Here is a 20,760-nt window from a genome sequence, read left to right as displayed (position 1 = left end):
TTGCTCACACACGGTTGCACCTGACGTCACTTTGGCGCCGAATTTTTTGCCTTTGAGCGCGCGTATTCATCCGCTTCCGTGAGTGACAACATCCTGGACAATTGCTGGAGGTTTAATATTCTGAAAGGATTTCATATTGTATTAAACATGCAGCGAAGTATAGCGTAAGTATGGTGCTCTTTATTATTATTAATATATTTTTTTACTGTAAATTTATATTTTATTTGGACCCTCGATGTAACACCATAACTAGCAGTCAGCATTAAGCAAGCAATTGTCAGCAGCTACGTTTTTCCTGTCCTCTTTCTCTTATAACATCACCATTCAGTTAACTAGTTATAGAAAACTAGTAAATTGGACAAGCAAGTCCTTGTTAAACGATCAGAAGCAAATTAATTGTTGAATACATTTGTTAAAAATCTTTGTTTAATGTTTGTTTATTATTCGAAGTCGTTGCTCCCCCTCACTATCTGATTGTGATATTGCCAGAGATGCGCTATTACTCCTCAAATTTTAAATCAGGCAGTGTGAAGTAACAAACTACATGTAGTTTAATTGTTATATTGTTCACTCTAAAACAAAAGGGCTTTCTAAAATAGAGTAATTTGTCTACACCAATTTATATAAACGTATATTCAGAGCATTGCTTAAGGAGTTAAATCATCTTTGGCCATGAACGACTCGCGAGAATATTACATTTTTATATATAAATATATATATATATAAGGGGTGGCACGGTACCCGAACCGTTCGGTTCGCTTGTCTCGGTTCGCTTGTCTCGGTTCGTGTGTGCGTCGCACGGTTCGGCGCATGCGCAATGTAGCCCCGTGCTCAGTTTCGCTCAGACAGTTTCGCGTGAACATACATATAGACAGTAAAAGTTGAGTAATGAGTGCTGCAGAAATGGCAAGTGAAGGAGATTGGCGGATGCGCCCGCGTCGTTCAAATCCGGTGTGTGGAAACATTTTGGATTTCATGTTATTTACGATGACAACGGAAATAAATCAGTAGATAGAACTGCGACTGTGTGCAAGCATTGTGCAAAATGCATTCAATATGCCAATGGCAACACTTCTAATATGACTGTTCATTTGAGAAGACATCACGCCAACGTGTCGATACACACAGCACATACAGGAGAGGGCCGGTTAGGAAACAACTTCTACTGTCCGCAGCATTTAAGCAGCCTCTCAGTGAGAAGTCGGACAGGGCGATAGCCATAACTAAAGCATTGGGGATGTTTATAGCAAAAGATATGCAACTGTGCAGCGTGAATGAGTGTGAAGGATTTCGTCAGCTGATGAATGTACTCGAGCCGCGGTTTAATATTACCTCTCGCCGACACTTGTATTTTTTTTTTTGCCAAATAAACGAAAAGCATGTCATCATCAATGTCTTCTCTCTTGCTGTATCAAAATCTCACCTAGCTTTTACTCAGAGATGGTCCCAATAATGTGCTTTAAGTCAAGTCAAATTCAGTTGATGATTACATTACAAAAATCTTAATACTGTATCCTAAATTGTGTATAATTAGGCTAATAAGCTATATATCAAATGCTGAAGGAAATGTCTGGAGTGTTGAAGAGTAAAAGAGAAAATAACAAGAACCGTACAGAACCGTGACCCTAAAACCGCGATACGAACCGAACTGTGGGTTTTGTGAACCGTGCCACCCCTAAAATATATATATTTTATATATTTTATATATATATATATATATATATATATATATATATATATATATATATATGCGCAGGAGGGACCATAAGGGACGGTGCTGTGAGGATTGCGGATAAGCGGGAGAAAATTAATGAATGAATATATATATATATATATATATATATATATATATATATATATATATATATATATATATATATATATATATATATCTCAATAACAATAACAAAAAAGAAACGTATACACATAAAGGTGTACCATGTACATGCACCATGTCTTAGTTTCAGTGATTTAAAGGAAACAGCTAATTTATATAAGAACCCAGTGATTAGGGTTGCACAAGCCAGTGGGGGAGGATTGTGCCTATGCCTATGCCTATGTAATCAGTGCCTATGAGCCAAAAGTTGGTTGTAAGATGGAGGAGAAGGAAAAATTCTGGAGTGAGTTAGATGGAGTGGTAGATGGTCTACCGAGGAAAGAAAGATTGCTGATTGGGGCAGAATTCAATGGCTTTGTTGGTGAAGGGAACAGAGGTGATGATGAAGTGATGGGTAGTTATGACCTTAAGGAGAGGAATTTGGAAGGGCAGATGGTGGTAGATTTTGCTAAAAGGATGAAAATGGCAGTGGTAAATACTTATTTTAAGAAGAAGAAGGATCATACGGTGATGTATAAGAGTGCAGACGTGATAAGGAGAGACAGTTAGAAAGGTACTTTCAAGCATAAGGAGAAAGAGGTTGGCAAAACAGAATTGGAACAACAGAGAGATGAGAAAAGTAGGCAGAAGTACAAGGAGATGCGGCAGCAGGTAAAGAGGGATGTGGCGAAAGCTAAGGGAAAGGCATATGAGGATCTATATGAGAAGTTGAACACTAAGGAAGGAGAAAATTACCGATTGGCCAGGCAGAGGGACCGAGCTGGAAAGGATGTGCTGCAAGTTAGAGCAATAAAGGATGGAGATAGAAATGTGTTGACTAGTGAGGAGAGTGTGTTGAGAAGGTGGAGGGATTATTTTGAGCAGCTGATGAACGAGTAAAATGAGAGAGAGAAGGTTGGATGATGTGGAGTTGGTGAAGCAGGAAGTGGATAGGATTAGTAAGGAGAAAGTGAGAGCAGTGATTAAGAGGATGAAGAGTGGAAAGTCAGTTGGCCCAGATGACATGTAGAAGCATGGAGATATTTAGGAGAGATAGCAGTGGAGTAGGGAGCAGGTGGAAAAGAGCCTGGAGAGGTGGAGGTATGCGCTAGAGAGAAGGGGAATAAAAGTCAGTAGGATGGACGTGCAGAGGAGGGACATGGGGTATATCAGTAGGAGAATGCTGAGGATTGAGCCACCAGGAAGACGGAAAAGAGAAAGGCCAAAGAGGAGGTTTATGGATGTGGTGAGGGAAGACAAGCAGGTAGTTGGGTTGAAGGAGGCAGATGTAGAGGACAGAGGGGTATGGAGACGGATGATTCGCTGTGGCGACCCCTAATGGGAGAAGCCGAAAGAAGAAGCTAATTTATATAAGAAGCTGAGAAACCAGCATCAGCCTTGTGTTTAGACTGGCATGCAACATTTAACTTTCACAATTGTGTTACCATAACAAATATGAATGACTTGTCAACTAACTGACCTAAAGAATGATTACATGATTTAATAATGTTCTTTGCAGTTTAAACTGATTCCCCCCCCAACAACCCCCCCCCCCCCCCCCCCCCCCCGACAGGTCCTTCTTTCAGCCAATGAAGTGCAAGAAGGATGACAAGCCCAAAGGAAAATCTGAGTGAGTTAAAGCTATCACATGTATTTAAGTTTTCAAATAGAATTTTTATTTTTTTTATTTATTTTTAAATTCTAAAATTTTAATAGAGCATTTTGGTTGATGTTCCTGCATGGCTACTGTACACACTTAATGTTATAATTGAATGGAAATTATGTTTCATTAGCACACTGTACTATATGTTCTTTACTTCAGGTTAGCTAAAAGCCCCCTCAAGCCTCAGAACATTGATCAGGAATGTGATTCCCCGGTGAAGATGAGTAAACGGAGCCGAGCAATCATAGACAGTGATGACGAAGAGCAGGTGGTGGTAAGAGAAGAGGATCCAAAACAAAATGGAAAGCATACAGCCACACCTGGCAAAGAGAAGGTACAGATTGTCTTGTATGTCCCATTTTACAAAGAGATTATAAATGCTAGCAAAATATTAAATATAATGTTTACTTTTATATTCCAAAATATATAATTTAAGTGCTCTCTCATAGGCTGAGGACATGACCAGTCCACAATCACAAAAGCCCCTCGTTAGCCCCACAACCCCCACTGTTTCAGGATCTTGTAGCACCCCCGAAATGCCCGTTACCCCGAATTCCACTTCACCCTCTGGCATCCCAAAACGCAAGACTGGTTAGTATTTCTCTTCCTTGTAACAAAACAGATGTCAGTGTAATGCATCAGTCCTTTTGTGTGTTCTTACATTTTCAGACATCTGCACATTCATTCTTTAACTGCACTTTCTTTCTAGCTCGTAAGCAGTTCCCCAAGAGGAAATTGGACAACAGGAGTGATGGAGAGAGAGACAAAGGGGATGAAGAAAAAGACACCGAAGAAGGACAGGACAGTAAGCGAGCAAAAATGGAAGGATCTCCTGAAATGAAGGGTGAGACTGGTTAAAACCATTCTTTTTGCCTGTCTGCATGAAAAAATCGATTATGGACAGATTGTTCAGTTGCAGAGGCATTTTGTACAGTTGTGGAAATTTAAACATCTAGAATATATAATAAATGTAATGTTGTATAATAATTAAATGATATATGCATATATTAAATATTCAAAAATTGAAAATAAGCATTTGAAGTTAGTAAAGCTGCAGTAGATCACGTTTTACTGTTGTAGTAGACAAATACTATTAAAGAGAATAGAACAGAGAAATGCACCAAGCTAACAGGTCTGATTAAAAAAAAAAGGAAAAAATATGCATTGGTGTACAAATGCATTAGCATTCACTTGAAACCACAACAGTGACTAAAAATATAATTGTTTACTGCTGCTGTTATTTGCTGTTTTTAGATTTACTGTTTGTTCCCACTGTTTTAATTGAATCATCGCGATTGCGGTGATTGTGCAACCTGATGCTCGCAAGTCACAACAGAACAGATCCAGTGTGACTGTCTCGAAGTTACCAACAGTTTACACAACAGCACTTCATTAAACTACACCATTTTCACATGATGAGGAGTAAACAGTTTTTGCTTACTGTGCTGATGTTTCACCTTCATCCCTGACACCAGTGTGTTTTCTTTTCATGTGCTCGTGCATCACTGTGGTACTTCCATACCACACAAGCTCCGCTTTGCACCCTGTACCCTCCGCGATTTCAAGCCTAAACCGAAACTTGAGCAGCCCAACAAATCAATAACGGCATTCATTAACACTGAATTTCAGCATCCATTATCATTATTTTTATCGATTAGTTGTTGCAGCTTTATGTGTGACTAAAGCCTAACATGCAACTCAAATCAGAAACTCAGAAAGCAAATTTGGTAAGTTTATGCGATTGCTAAACAGGTTGCAAAGAGGTACATCTGTTTAGAATTATTCTGCACACATCTTTATAGCTGAGGCCCCGACTTTTTGGCCTATTGATTTTTTTTTTTCTTTTTGAGTACAGTGAATAATGAAGAGGCTATGGAGGTGGAGCAAAATAACAGAAATTCAACAGGAAAAGATCTACTGAAAACTAAGGATGAGGGTAACATGGAGAATGAAAAACAGAGTGATGAAAAGGAAACTGACCAGGAAAGAAAGAAGCAGGAAACAATCATTAGGAATAATGAAACAAAAACATTTGCAAAGGAGGAAAAATCCAGTCCTAAAAGAGTACTGAAGAAAGAAAAACATGCAGAGGAGGAGACATGGGAAGGATCTGCCAAGAAAAAAAAAATTAGCAGTTTTTTTGGTGAGCTCTTTTTGACAAGATTTTTACTTTATTTCATCTGGAGCGTTTGTCTCCATAATGACACAATGCCTTCTTTATCTTCTGAAGCACCCAGAAAAGCTGCAGTGAAGCTGGAAAAATCAGACGAGAAAAATGAGGTAGAGAAAAAGGATGGTGAGAAGCTTGAGGCTTCTTCTGCTTCTGAGAACAAGGAAAAGAAGAGGTATGAGTACAGTAATAATATAAAGGCAAATGCAATAAAACAGAATAACTTGTAGTATATATAACTGAGGGGGAGTGGTGGCTCTGGCGCTGGGTTACCGATCGGAAGGTCGGGGGTTCAAGCCCCGGTATCGCCAAGCTGCCACTCTTGGGCCCTTGAGCAAGGCCCTTAACCCTCTATGCTCCAGGGGACCCTTAAGTGAAAAATAAATCAAGGGCCGTGACGTCGGAGCGACGTGGGGCCGCCTTCCCGTGGGCTCACCACCTGCAGGAGGGACGTAAGGGACCGGTGCTGAGAGGATTGGGCAGCAGTCGAAGGTGGGGGCCTTGACAGCCCGATCCCTGGACACAGAGAAGTGTCTGGGGAATCTGCTTAGACTGCTGCTCCCGCGACCCGAATTACGGATAAGCGGGAGAAGATAAAAAAATAAAATAAATAAATGTATAACTGAAAAATAATACTAATGCAAGTGCTGTGTTGAAAGCACTTAAAATTCTTTTTTTGATGCAAATCAATCATTCATTAATTTGAAATATATTTACATATCGGATAAATAATGTGCTGTGCTTTCTTGTGCTGAAGCCTTATTCTATGTTATCATCTTATAAAAATTATATTTCTTTTGCGACAGTGAGAAGGATGTGGGACCTGCAAACCAGAGTCAATATGATCCTTCAAAAGCTCACTACCATCCCATTGATGATGCTTGCTGGAGGAGGAGCCAGAGGTAAATCACACCAGCTATTGCATGTACAGTATTTTAGATTTTTAATTTGTTGCTCTTTATCTGATTTTTTTCCTTCTCCCCTTCTCTCCCGCCCTGTCCCTTTCTCTGCAGGGTTCCATATCTGGCTGTTGCTCAGACCTTTGAGAAGATTGAAGAAGATTCAAGCAGGTGTGATTTTCCATTTGCAGTTTGGCAGATACATTTGTTTAAAGTGGATTAGATATTAGGCAGAATGCAAAAATGCTTTTATGTTTCAGGCAGATAATGATTTGCTCTTTTTAAGATTATGCTTTTCTTGTTTTCAGGCTGAAAAACATTGAGACTCTATCCAACCTTCTGCGCTCTGTTATTCTACTCTCTCCAGGTGTGTATATTTATGTAATTGTCAGCTTGCATGTCTGTATTTTCATGTATGTTTAATTTCCTGTTTTCCTTTTGACAGATTTATTTATTTAATTAATAAATCCCATTGTAGTGAGAAATTGAGATTTTTTTGAAAATTTTGATATTTTTTTTCCTTCCCCCCATCTCCCGCCACTACTTTATGATAGGAAAGTTTTAAGTTTAAGTAACTATCCTAAGTGGGTAGATGGTGAAAAACGTTCCACTTCATTTTTCTTTCGGTTTGACATGGGCCAGTTTTGTCTTTGTTTTTGTGTTTGAATGGATTGCTTCAATATTCTTTTTTGTTTAGTGATTTTCATAGATGCTTGTCTTTAATTTTATTCAGTTCAACCATTCAATGTTTTTGAATAAGAATTATCTACATTTGAAGGTGATGGAGTGATTTATGAGCATTATGATCAACATACTGTAATTATTGCAATTAATATGACCTCAATTGGGATATTTAGGGAAGGGAATTCAGGGCTCTGACTAGGCCCAAACTTGACAAGCATTTTCCTTTGGTCATTGTCTTTTCAGCCTTTCTCTCTCTTAAGCTTGAGGTCATGGACTGTTGGTTTTGACATTTTTATTTAAAACACATTATTACAGTTTTTAATTTATAGTTCCCTTAATTGATGTCTAGGCTCTGAGAAAGCAAAGCATCTCCCAAGCATTATGCTCCCTTGGGAGATGCTTTGCCCTGCATGTGGCAACAGTCTCTTTATTTTTCACTTGACAGGGAGAGTGATTATAGTGGTTATAACTGCACAATTACAGTGTCCCCAAAGAACACCATACCCCTACTGAAGCATGGTGATGGCCGCACCATGGCATGGGTCTGCTTCCCTTTATCTGGGACTGTGTCTCTAGTCATGACACTCTTAAAAACCTTTTGGTATGACTTAAGCTTGGCAAAGAAGATCCCCTTTCATTATTATTATTATTATTATTATTTTTTTTTTTTGATCTGGAGCATTTTTGTGAGGGGGGGAATAAGTATAATCAGACTTCCAAATCAGGATACACTGAGTTGGTATCCCTCTCACCAGGGTATATAAAAGCTGCTCTTTCTACATGGTCATTTTGCTATTTCTACAATCTGAAAAAGCTAGTTTATAGCATGTTTGTAATAACTATCACCTGATTTAAGAAATATATAGTTTTATTTTATTTATTTATTTTATTGCAGATGACCTCTTGTGCTGTGTGTACCTGTGTCTGAATCAGCTTGGCCCTGCCTACCAGGGGCTAGAGCTAGGTGTAGGGGAAACAGTATTGATGAAGGCTGTTGCCCAGGCAACTGGTGAGCAGCAAGAAAATACATCTTACATAAAGGATTACACATTATTTTGACCAACTTGTAAGTTTTTCAGCCATTTTTGATGCCACAAGTGATTTTCACTCCAAATCGTCTTTGTTTGTTTTTATCAGGGCGTCAGCTGGATAAAATCAAGGCTGAAGCCCAGGAAAAAGGTGACCTGGGATTGGTAGCTGAGAGCTCCCGCAGCAACCAGAGAATGATGTTTGCACCAGCGAATCTGACCGCAGCTGGAGTGTTCAGCAAACTGAAGGAGATTGCTAACATGAGTGGCAATTCGGTGAGTAAAGTGGGGAATTGTTGCAGAGATATTCAAACTGACTGGCAGAATCTTCTTGTGAGATGTGAAAGATTTACAGGTCGGTATGTGAGGGGTAAAATGGAAAACAGTTTGTAAATATAATAGACATCAAAAGTCTATGCAACCATGTTAAAATGTTAGTAAAATGGTAATGTAAAAAATGTCTTTATGAAATTTATGATCAACCCCAAACCATTATCATTTGTTTATGAAGGATTTTGAAAAATAATTTGAAAGTGAAAATTATGGAAACCAAGAGTCTTTTTGTATTGACCACTCCTGCTCTAATTTGTCTTCTAATTTCCTCTCCTCTTTTTTGCAGGCAATGAATAAGAAAATTGACATTATTAAGGGTCTGTTTGTGGCTTGTCGTTTCTCAGAGGCCAGATACATTGTACGGTCAGTGATATTTTGTATAAGCTTTGACAGTCTAACTGTACTTTGCATGGCAATATGTCAGACTCATTGCTTACACATTGCACAATTCTTTTTTTTTTTTTTTTTTTATTGTTTTTGAGAAACTCATCATTCGTTTTGCAGTCCAGTGTATCCCAGAGCAGTTTAATAGTATTTAGTTTTGGTAACTGGGCAGAACATTCCATGATGGATAACTCTAAATAACCGTTACAGAGCTTTGGGTCATTGTATTATTGTGTTGGTGAAGGTGTTCCATTTAGCCATAGTCCAGACAGAAATGGCTGGTGTAAAAGAGTGGAATGGCAGCTACATTGGTTTAGTATTCCTTTCTCCTGTAATAAGTCTCCAACCCACCCTGCTTTAAAACTACCCCAAACCAAACAAAAGTAACTTGTATGTGTTTAAAAAAAAATAAATAAAAGGTGTTTCCAAACTTTTAGCATTCACTATAATTATACATACAGTGAGCAAAATTAGTATTTGAACACCCTGCTATTTTGCAAGTTCTCCCACTTAGAAATCATGGAGGGGTCTGAAATTGTCATCGTAGGTGCATGTCCACTGTGAGAGACATAATCTTAAAAAAAAAAAATCCAGAAATCACAATGTATGGATTTTTTTTTAACTATTTATTTGTATGATACAGCTGCAAATAAGTATTTGAACACCTGAGAAAGTCAATGTTAATATTTGGTACAGTAGCCTTTGTTTGCAATTACAGAGGTCAAACGTTTCCTGTAGTTTTTCACCAGGTTTGCACACACTGCAGGAGGGATTTATGCCCACTCCTCCACACAGATCTTCTTTAGATCAGTCAGGTTTCTGGCCTGTCGCTGAGAAACATGTAGTTTGAGCTCCATCCAAAGATTCTCTATTGGGTTTAGGTCTGGAGACTGGCTAGGCCACGCCAGATCCTTGATATGCTTCTTACAAAGCCACTCCTTGGTTATCCTGGCTGTGTGCTTCGGGTCATTGTCATGGAAGACCCAGCCTCGACCCATCTTCAATGCTCTAACTGAGGGAAGGAGGTTGTTCCCCAAAATCTCACAATACATGGGCCCGGTCATCCTCTCCTTAATAAAGTGCAGTCGCCCTGTCCCATGTGCAGAAAAACACCCCCAAAGCATGATGCTACCACCCCCATGCTTCACAGTAGGGATGGTGTTCTTGGGATGGTACTCATCATTCTTCTTCCTCCAAACACGTTTAGTGGAATTATGACCCAAAAGTTCAATTTTGGTCTCATCTGAGCACATGACTTTCCCCCATGACTCCTCTGGATCATCCAAATGGTCATTGGCAAACTTAAGACGTGCCTGGACATGTGCTGGTTTAAGCAGGGGAACCTTCCGTGCCATGCATGATTTCAAACCATGACGTCTTAGTGTATTACCAACAGTAACCTTGGAAACGGTGGTCCCAGCTCTTTTCAGGGCATTGACCAGCTCCTCCCGTGTAGTTCTGGGCTGATTTCTCACCTTCCTTAGGATCATCGAGACCCCACGAGGTGAGATCTTGCATGGAGCCCCAGTCCGAGGGAGATTGACAGTCATGTTTAGCTTCTTCCATTTTCTAATGATTGCTCCAACAGTGGAGCTTTTTTCACCAAGCTGCTTGGCAATTTCCCCGTAGCCCTTTCCAGCCTTGTGGAGGTGTACAATTTTGTCTCTAGTGTCTTTGGACAGCTCTTTGGTCTTGGCCATGTTAGTAGTTGGATTCTTACTGATTGTATGGGGTGGACAGGTGTCTTTATGCATCTAACGACCTCAAACAGGTGCATCTAATTTAGGATAATAAATGTAGTGGAGGTGGACATTTTAAAGGCAGACTAACAGGTCTTTGAGGGTCAGAATTCTAGCTGATAGACAGGTGTTCAAATACTTATTTGCAGCTGTATCATACAAATAAATAGTTTAAAAATCATATATTGTGATTTCTGGATTTTTTTTTTTAGATTATGTCTCTCACAGTGGACATGCACCTACAATGACAATTTCAGACCCCTCCATGATTTCTAAGTGGGAGAACTTGCAAAATAGCTGGGTGTGGTCAAATACTTATTTTCCACACTGTATATGCATTCTTATTTACATTGGTCTTTCCCTTTATATTGGTTATTTTATTATCAGAAATAAATTGTGGTAATGGTAATAATGGTAGTGTCACAAAAAAATGGTGTGTGCTTGATTTAAGTATATCCATACAAAGCACATAGAGGATATTGTCTCAATCAAGCACAACATTGTTGCTGAGGTTGGTTTTACACAGACCCACCACCATTAGGCACAATTCATGTAAATGTTGAATTACTATTTTCAAAATATAAGTGACATTAAACAAGTACTTAACATTGTATACTGTACATATTGTGACTGTGCTTGTCTGTGGTTGACAGGTCATTGGCAGGCAAACTGAGGATTGGCTTGGCAGAGCAGAGCGTTTTAGCAGCTCTGAGTCAAGCAGTATGTCTGACTCCACCAGGTCAAGGTAAATATTACACAAAATGAATTCAACTGACTTGGTCATTCTAGAACAATTCACTTCTTTTCTATAAAAATGTCTCTGGTCACCTGCATTTTATGCTTCAGGTCTGTGTGAAGCATTTGGTTGAATCTTACCAAGTAATAAAGCCCTGTATACTTCAGAAACCATCCTGCTGCTTTTGGAAATAGTTCTATTGACAGCCACATCCACAAATTATGATTGTGGTATGATTTGGATGATGAGCAGCTCATTTGTTAGGTTTAAGTTAGGTTAGGTTTCCTAAACATTTGTTCATATAGTTTAGATGATTTGGCCACACCTAATGCCCAATTTATTTATATTTTTTGCTATCTCACAAGGATGGCATATATAAAAACTGCTGTAATTCCTGTTATTTACCAAATTTAGATGCAAATGCCTGTAAATAAACAATGAATGAACTTTGAGCTCATGTACATTTATTTATATATATAAGTTCTAATATATATACAGTGGTGTATGGTTTACAGTCCTGAACTTTTTAAGACATGGACATAACTGCTTGTAGATTGTATTTGTGTGTAAGTCTTTCCATTTATGTGATGTCCAGAATTCCCACCAGCTGTGATTGATGCAGGAAGGGGAATGAGTTCAGAGGGTAGGAGAGCATGGCTTGACGAAAAAGGACATATCCTTAAACAAACTTACTGGTACACACAAACATTCTCCCTTTCATTTTAAAACACATAAGCTGACAATGCCATACAACTTCTCATCTTGTAGGAGAGTTATGGCTGTTATATAATAGTGACTCTGCATATTTAAATGTAATGCATGAACTTACCACAAACCTAGCATGGATGATCTGTTGGATGAACAGTTCTAGTTCTATTTTTATCACCACATTATCTGTGTAAAGCTGCTTTGAGAAATTGTTCACTGTTAAAAGTGCTATACAAATAAAAATGAATTTAATTGATTATTTACTAGCCCTTGCTGTGTTCTGTCTAGTGAAATGCCAAATTATGATGTCATCATCCCGGTCATGTTGAATTTGGGCATAGATGAACTACCTAATCACTGCAAACTTACTCCAGGTAATCATCCTATTTTAATGCTGCTTTTCTGTTAATAACTATTGTGCTTTTTGTTCCTTATTTGTAGGTGGTTTTGTTGTAAGGAAAGACCCTTCACATAGTAAACCTTTTGCCCATTTCTACTTTAGATTTGGGTTAGAAAATGAGAAAATATTAAACACTGCTTATCATCACAAGTAAAAAGAGGATAAAGTTGTAGTTGTAGTTATACTTCATTGTAACTCAACAATGAAGCAGCCACATGTATCTAAGTTTATGTGTGTTCTCTAGGTGTGCCACTGCGCCCCATGTTGGCCCACCCTACTAAGGGAGTAGGAGAGGTGATGAAAAGGTTTGATGAGGCTGCTTTTACCTGTGAATACAAGTATGATGGAGAAAGAGCACAGGTGAGTGTGTTCTTCACTATATTTTCAAATGTAAATTTGGATAATAACCATATAAAAAAGTAAGTATTATTATCGTCAGCCTAGTTGTTATTAATTGCATTTGTAGCATATAAACAATTTTTACATGTAAAAAACAAAACAAAACAAATACAAATGAAACCTTATTTATAAGCCATGTCTTTGAGCAGTTATGTTCAGTTAATAATAATTTAATTTGCAGCTATGTAAAATAGTAATGAATAGTTCTTTTTCATTGTTGCCCACACGGTCTCTAACTAGGGCTACGGTTTAAACCTAAAAATTAAATGCTTTCATATATTTTGATTGGTTTGGATAACATCCAGTTACAATGAGCCAATGTTCTGCTCTATATGGCTATTGTGTTCATTGCTATGTGTTTGTTTTTAAAAACAAGATATAACAAATTACAACAAATTGTATGTATTTGTTTAATTTTTTTTATAGATTCACATTCTTCAGAGTGGTGAGGTTCGTATCTTTAGCCGAAACCAAGAGGACAACACCAGTAAATACCCTGACATCATTTCAAGGATCCCACAGGTCTCATTACCACATATACATAGTTGTTAATGCAATACATTTCGAGAGCCCTACAATTGTCTTCAATATAGACAACGACCAAGTGTTCATCTTTCTCACACATAATAGCAGTAGCTCACACAGTTCTGCATTTACCCAAATTAAGAAGCCTCACACATTTAACTGTTTGTAATAGTCTATCTGATTCTCTCTCTCTCACTCACACACACGCTCTCTCTCGCTCGCTCGCTCGCTCGCTCTCTCCCTCTCTCTCTCTCCCTCTCTCTCTCTCTCTCTCTCTCTCTCTCTCTCTCTCTCTCTCTCTCTCTCTCTCTCTCTCTCTCTCTGATGTAGCTTCCTTGTTTTTTCTTTGTTTTGCCCAATTGTCAATTTCCTCCAATTTTCTGCTCTTCATCCCATCAGTCGGTCTCTTGACCAGAAATACATAGCACACAATATACATAAATACACACAAAATACAATAGCATGCCTAGACCTGATCAGTGAGTTTATACACACTGATAACTAAAGTTTACGTACTGAATTGAATGCCTACTTTTCAGATAAAGAAGGAGTCTGTTCTTAGCTGTGTGTTGGACACAGAGGCGGTTGCATGGGACAGAGAGAAAAAGCAGATTCAACCCTTTCAAGTTCTTACTACACGCAAAAGGAAGGTGAGACACTTTACTTCCTAATGGTTTATAATATGATAGAGATTTATGGATTTTACCTAATTCATGTGTAAAAGGCAGTTTTTTACATTAGTGTATTTTGTAACTTTTTCCGAACGAATATGTTGCTTGCATTAACACTTAAAGCCTTTATTTCTGTATGACATGTTAAATGTATAACTCTTATCCTGTTAAATGGTGCAAATCCTTGCAATACAAATCCCATTTACAATGTGTTTACATTAGAAAATGTGTGTGCTAGCGACATGTTCAAAACAAAGAGAAAGACTAAGTTGTATATTTGAGCAATTTGAAAAATAAAGTAGTTTATTTAAGAAACAGGTTTTACTTAGATGGAGTTTTGCTAAAATAGCTGTTTTCCTTTAGAGTGCCTTGTTGATTCATTAAAACCCTGTATATGCACGCACTAGGATTTTGTGATCTTGCAACTAAATAGGGCTGCAACAACTAATTGATAGTAATGATAATGAAATTCGTTGTCAATGAATGCCATTATTAGTTGGACTCTACTGCAATTAATGGAGGCAAGAAAAAAAATCGTCCGAACAATTTATCAATAGAATCGTTGGTTGCAGACCTACAACTAAAGTACTTTCCCAACTGATGAAAATGCAACTTGGAACTTGCCAACCTTTATGAATAAAAACAGGAGAGACTACTTTAGGCCAAAGTACTTTTTGAAATTACAAAATCAAAGCAATTATTTCTAAACAAAATAATAAAATATGCGTACTGTTTCTTTTATTTTTATTTATATATATATATATATATATATATATATATATATATATATATATATATATATATATATATATATATATATATATATATATATATAACACAACACTTTGGCGTTTTAACTTTCTGTTAAAAAACAAAGGTCTGAAATGAATCATCCTGACTGTTAACTTGCTAAGTTAAGGAAGCGTAAAAAAAAGTAGACTGTTTGGGTTCATGACCAAAGATGATTTAAATGAGAGCGGATGAGGGTAAATGGGTATGGAACAGGTGAAAGAAATGGCAGATGGTAAGGAGGGGATTTTTGTATTAATATATTTGTTTGCCTCTTTCAGGATGTGGATGCATCTGATATTAAGGTGCAAGTTTGTGTGTATGCCTTTGACCTTCTGTACTTAAATGGAGAGGTGAGAATGACATTCATGCACAGAAGTTAAATGCTTAATGAAATGGAAAAATATATAACATTTTGCTGTAAAATGAATATACACTGGCGATCAAAATTAGAGAACAATTTATAAACAATTGAACAATTCTGAAATAATGTCATCTTCACTGCTCAATAGTTGAAGGAGTTTTTTTCACCTTTTCCACAAATTAACTAAGGCATTTCCAAAAAAAAACATTATTTTGCTGAAAACACTGATCAAAATTAAAGAACAACAATGACTGTAGCATGGAAAAAGATTACAACAAAATTTTCTGAAGGTTACCACAGTCAGCAATTAGTAGGAAGTGTACAGGCCTCTGCTCTGAATGACTTCAGCACATCTGTGGCCACAGGACAGCACTAGTCTCTCACACTGCTCTGGTGTGATTTTGGTCCACTCTTCTTCCAGTCTCCTCCACAGTTCGGTGACTGTAGTGGGTTTCTTGGCCATAACTTTGTCGCCAAGGATTTTCCAGAGGTTCTCTATTGGGTTGAGATCAGGACTCTGGGCAGGCCATGTTATTATTTCAATGTTTTCAGTTTCAAGGAACTGCTTTACCCGTTTTGCTGTTTGACATGGAGCGTTGTCCTGCATGAACACTGCGGGCTGATTGGGTGATGAACGCAGGGAAGGAACCATATGTTGTTGAAGAAGGTTCTGATAAACATTTGCATTCACTCTGCCATGTAGCTGTATAAGAGGCCCAACTCCTGCTGCAGAAAACATGCCCCAAACCATGACACTTCCTCCTCCACTTTTCACTGACTTCTTTACACACTTTGGGTTCAGTCTTTCTCCAGTTTGTCGCCGAACATAATGTTTCCCATCGGACCCAAATAAATTAAACTTGCTTTCATCACTGAAGTGAACTTTGGACCAGTTCTCCTCTGTCCACACAACATGCTTAGTCTAGCCTTTTGATTCTTTCTGCTAATGAGAGGTTTGGTCACTGCAGAGTGGGCTTCCAGTCCAAATGTTCTTAAACGTAGAGACACTGTATGATGAGACAGATCCTTACCCTGTTCAGTGCTGAACTAGTGAGCAATTCCAGCTGGAGTGTGGAAACGATTGCCCATTGAGATCCTCTGCAGTATCCTGTCCTTTCTTGTATTTGTCATCCGTAGACGACCAGCCATCTTGGCGGACTTAAATGAGATTGTAATGTTGTAAAGATTCACTATTCTTGAAATCACAGATTTGGAACGACCAACTTGTCTTGCTATGGCTTATAGGGTCATACCTTTGGCCTTCATCTGGACAACCTGCTGCCGGAGGCTTTCAGTCACTTTAGAACGGCCCACCATCTTGCAGAGTCAGTGAAACTGGAAGTTAGGCTGCCAGTTAAATAGGGGTTGACAGATAATCAAGGAAATTGGCACCAGGTACCAGATTAACACCAATAACTGGGAGGTATCTGAAAGTGTTCTCTAATTTTGATCAGTGTTTTTTCTGCAAAATAATGTTTTTTTTTGGAAATGCCTTAGTTATTTTGTGGAAAGGTGTTCTGGTAGCATGGTATAGACAGGACAAAAACTCCTTCAACTGTTGAGCAGTGAAGATGACATTATTTCAGAATTGTTCAATTGTTTATAAATTGTTCTCTAATTCTGATCGCCAGTGTATGTGTGGTGTTTTATAGAAAGATTAATATTCTACAACAGCAGTGTCCAAGCTTGGTGTGGATGCAGAATTGTTTTCTGTTTTATAGCCATTCCTTATTTAGTCTATTTAATCAATGTAATCTTGGGTTTCTGCTGACTATCAGGTGTGCCTTCTGCAGCCACATCTTTGCTTAGACTGTCTTTGGATATTACATATACTTGTACATTTTATGTCCATAATCATTTAACTATGTAATTTTTCACTTGTAATTTTTTGATTGATCTTTGTCATTCTTTCTTTCACTCACTCACCAGTCTCTGGTACGAGAGCCACTGAGTAAGCGTCGATATTTGTTACGGCAGAGTTTCATTGAGAAGGAGGGAGAGTTGGTTTTTGCTCGTTCTCTTGACTCTGATAACACTGAAACTATAGCAGAGTTCCTGGAGCAGTCCATACGAGGTGTGTGTGCGTGCGTGCGTGCGTGCGTGCGTGCGTGCGTGCGTGCGTGCGTGCGTGCGTGCGTGCGTGCGTGCGTGTCTATTTGAAACTGGATTTAAACAGAAAGGGTTTCATATATACAGAAATATTACATTGCACAGAAATAATAATAAAAATAATTATGTATTTTCTATTTGATACTTTTGTGTGCAGTTAGTGCTGAAACATGACTTTCTTGTCATATGAGATTTTTTTTAATTAGACATATTTAATTAGACAACTTCAGATTTAGCTATTAACTCCCAACAACAAAAGAGCAAGATTTTTTTCACTCACTGTTTTCAAATGATGTGTCTGTATAATGCACTATATTCTACAAATGTCTGATTGGGGCAAACAGTTGGGCTAATTAGTCCTTTAAAACACAATGTGATGTATGATGGATCCAGTTGGTGGACTTATTACATAGTCCTGTTGTTTCGGCTTGATATTTATTAATGGCATTAATTAATGTATGCACAGACTCCTGTGAAGGCTTAATGGTGAAGACCCTGGAGAAAGACGCCACTTACGAAATTGCCAAACGCTCTCATAACTGGCTTAAGGTATTTCTGTTGTACGTTTACCCCCCTGTGGTCAAGGAAAGAAAAAAATGTCATTATTCTAAATAATGACATTTTGCCATTTACTGCTAACTATTAAAAAAACTATTAAAAGGTCTATACTTTTTAAAAATCATAACCAGGAAAATCAACAGTATTTCTTTATCCATATATTACTAGACCCAGCTGTATCTTCATAGCATTTAGACTGCATAGATAACATGCATACCAGGCTACCCTTTTTAATCTCAATATTGTAAAATTGTTTTATTCTTCTTTCTTTCTTAATTTTTCATTCATTCTTTCTTCTCTGCTTCTTTATACAGCTGAAGAAGGACTATCTAGAAGGTGTAGGGGACACAGTGGATCTGTGTGTGATTGGGGCCTATTTAGGGAAGGGCAAGAGAGCTGGAAGCTATGGGGGTTTCCTACTTGGCTGCTATGATGAGGAGAATGAGGAGTTTCAGTCTGTCTGTAAGGTAGGAGTGGCCTGTATGTGGACATTTCTGTGTTGACTGGAACAGGATTCTGACCAGCTAGCATACTGGTCGGTGAATTTGTTGAATGAATTAAAGACTGAAGCCTAGCAATTTCCAATCTGCTTCACTTATGTCTTAAGCTTTCAGTTATACTTATTCACATACTGCTATTTGTTGCTGTGTTTGTATTTATAGAAACCTAATTAATGTTTGAATTATAGATTGGAACAGGCTTCAAAGATGAAGATTTGGAGCAGCATTACAATTTTTTAAAGGTGTGGTAGTTTCTGTTTAAACAAAAATGTACAATGTAAATGTACACACTAAACTGATTAATGTATTTTTCAGGAACACATTCTGTCAAAACCCCGCCCCTACTACAGAATTGATCAATCAGCAGAGCCAGATGTTTGGTTGGATGCTGTACAAGTGTGGGAAGTGAAATGTGCTGATCTGTCACTGTCTCCAGTTTACAAAGCAGCAATGGGATTGGTGAGAGTCACATAAAGCTAACTGTATCAGAAGTTAGAATAATATTTATTTAAAAAAAAAAAAAAGTCCTCCCAAAACAGTTTTTTTTTAACCACTTTATGCATTTTGCATTAACCTGATTTAAGGGTGTATCTGGTCTGCAACAATCTTTTAAGTAGGTGGGATGTGGCAAGTAGCATCCACATTAATGCCAGGACCCAAGCTTGTCCCAGCAGACCGTTGCCCAACTGCATACCAGGATCATCCCACAAGAACTTCTGTTTTGAAAATCCTTTTTTTTTTGTCAGAGAAATCTTTCAGATACTTTTAATTTCCAATTTTTCATGCTTCCAACACCTCAATTTTGAGAACTGACTGACCAGTAGTTTCCTAATATGTCAACACCTTTTGCCACCACTTGCTTTTGTTACGGCTTATTGGTCCTGTAACAACTCATTTACTCCTTTTAGGGACATTTTGACTTCTATCAATGTAGTCTACATTATGCAAATGTATTATTTTTGCTTTACATGCATTAGTGAAATTTGACCTAACATGAATTACACATTTTGTCCACTAGGTGGACCCAGACAAAGGGATTTCTCTTCGATTTCCTCGATTCCTTCGCATCAGAGATGACAAAAAACCAGAGGATGCTACTACAGGAGCACAGGTAAAAGAAAATATACTGGAACACAATTTTGATTCCAGTCCCAGAGTAATTTGGTAATGAACCCACAGGACAGTATAATGTGGTTTAAAGCCGTTTCCAAGATACCATATTATAATGCAAATAAAATGGATTTAGGACTGCTATAACACTTAGTTAAAGAGGCTTCATTAGCAGCATAACTCCTAAATGAAGTATTACACATGTATTACATTAATGCCCACCAATGGAACTTTTACAGATGACCGAAGATATTAAAGTGGATAAAAAAAAAAATCAGGATTTAAAAAGACTTTTCTTTGAATATCATTTACCTTTGGAATAAAAAAATATCCTACATGAAAAGTTAGTTTTCAGATAGTATGAAAAACACAAACAATTTGACTTGCCCCAATCTTTAGCAATACATTTTTCTAAAGACCTCAGCAAAACCATCAGCAGTACTTTCCTTTTCATAACATGATTGAAAGACTTGCAAACAGCTTTTTTTTTTATTATTATTATTATTGATTGTCATATATTAAAATTAAATAAATTGTTTTTTGTTCTCTCTCTTTCTCTCTCTCTCTCTCTCTCTCTCTCTCTCTCTCTCTCTCTCTCTCTCTCTCTCTCTCTCTCTCTCAGATTGCTGATCTCTACAGAAAGCAGCAGCAGATTCAAAATCAAGGCGAAAAGGCTGATTTAGAAGATTACTACTGATCCTGCTGTCTCAGATTTTTGTGTAGCTGTTTAAAGTTTAGGCAGCCTAATTATGTAGACCTTAGAATTGAATGATTCCCTTTTCTGTTTCTGTAATTATTTTAAATGCAAGTACAAATCATAATTGTACATAGTGAAAATCTGAAATAAAATTCTTTTTTATAAACTGTTCCCCCTTATTCTGTGGTCTTTTTTTTTTTCCATGCATAAACTGTGAATCTTTTTGAATTATTTCTGCATTATTTATTATTGCTTATTAAATTGTAAATGTTCTTTTACCAAAAATGTCAACTAGTTGAACAGACAAACAAGTTCAATAAGTTATATGCTTATATCATTGTTTGCTTAATTCTGAAGAGGTTTGTTTTATTAATATTTTCGTGTGTGAGAGTTCATGTGTGCATTTGCAGTGTAGTGCGATATGATTGAGGCTAAGACTTATCGTAGTCAAAACGGGAGATACTGGAAGAGAGGGACT

General features: G+C 37.6%; 1 protein-coding gene across 2 annotated transcripts; it reads left to right on the top strand.

The window, feature by feature from the left end:
• lig1 (ligase I, DNA, ATP-dependent) lies at window positions 1–20,453 on the top strand. 2 transcript variants are annotated; one of them, XM_083525618.1, is made up of 27 exons: window positions 2–164; window positions 3,390–3,446; window positions 3,639–3,813; window positions 3,929–4,070; window positions 4,189–4,323; window positions 5,335–5,622; window positions 5,710–5,824; window positions 6,456–6,551; window positions 6,663–6,719; window positions 6,857–6,915; window positions 8,128–8,241; window positions 8,370–8,536; window positions 8,880–8,956; window positions 11,370–11,461; window positions 12,048–12,147; window positions 12,449–12,534; window positions 12,805–12,920; window positions 13,386–13,481; window positions 14,024–14,134; window positions 15,226–15,297; window positions 17,238–17,382; window positions 17,884–17,966; window positions 18,290–18,442; window positions 18,664–18,717; window positions 18,791–18,934; window positions 19,494–19,586; window positions 20,208–20,453. In XM_083525618.1, the coding sequence occupies exons 1-27, from the start codon at window positions 148–150 to the stop codon at window positions 20,280–20,282; spliced, it is 2,919 nt and encodes a 972-aa protein (XP_083381744.1). In that variant the 5' UTR covers window positions 2–147; the 3' UTR covers window positions 20,283–20,453. The 2 variants fall into 2 exon arrangements, with proteins under 2 accessions (XP_083381745.1, XP_083381744.1); XM_083525619.1 differs by lacking the exons at window positions 18,290–18,442; window positions 18,664–18,717; window positions 18,791–18,934; window positions 19,494–19,586; window positions 20,208–20,453 and adding an exon at window positions 18,144–18,200 and having other exon boundaries at window positions 1–164.
• Window positions 20,454–20,760: the final 307 nt, after the last annotated feature.

This window comes from Silurus aristotelis, assembly GCF_946808225.1.
Source record: "Silurus aristotelis genome assembly, chromosome: 22".
NCBI lineage: Eukaryota > Metazoa > Chordata > Actinopteri > Siluriformes > Siluridae > Silurus > Silurus aristotelis.
The sequence above is the reverse complement of the archived record's forward strand: the minus strand, read 5'-3'. Positions and strand labels throughout refer to the sequence as shown.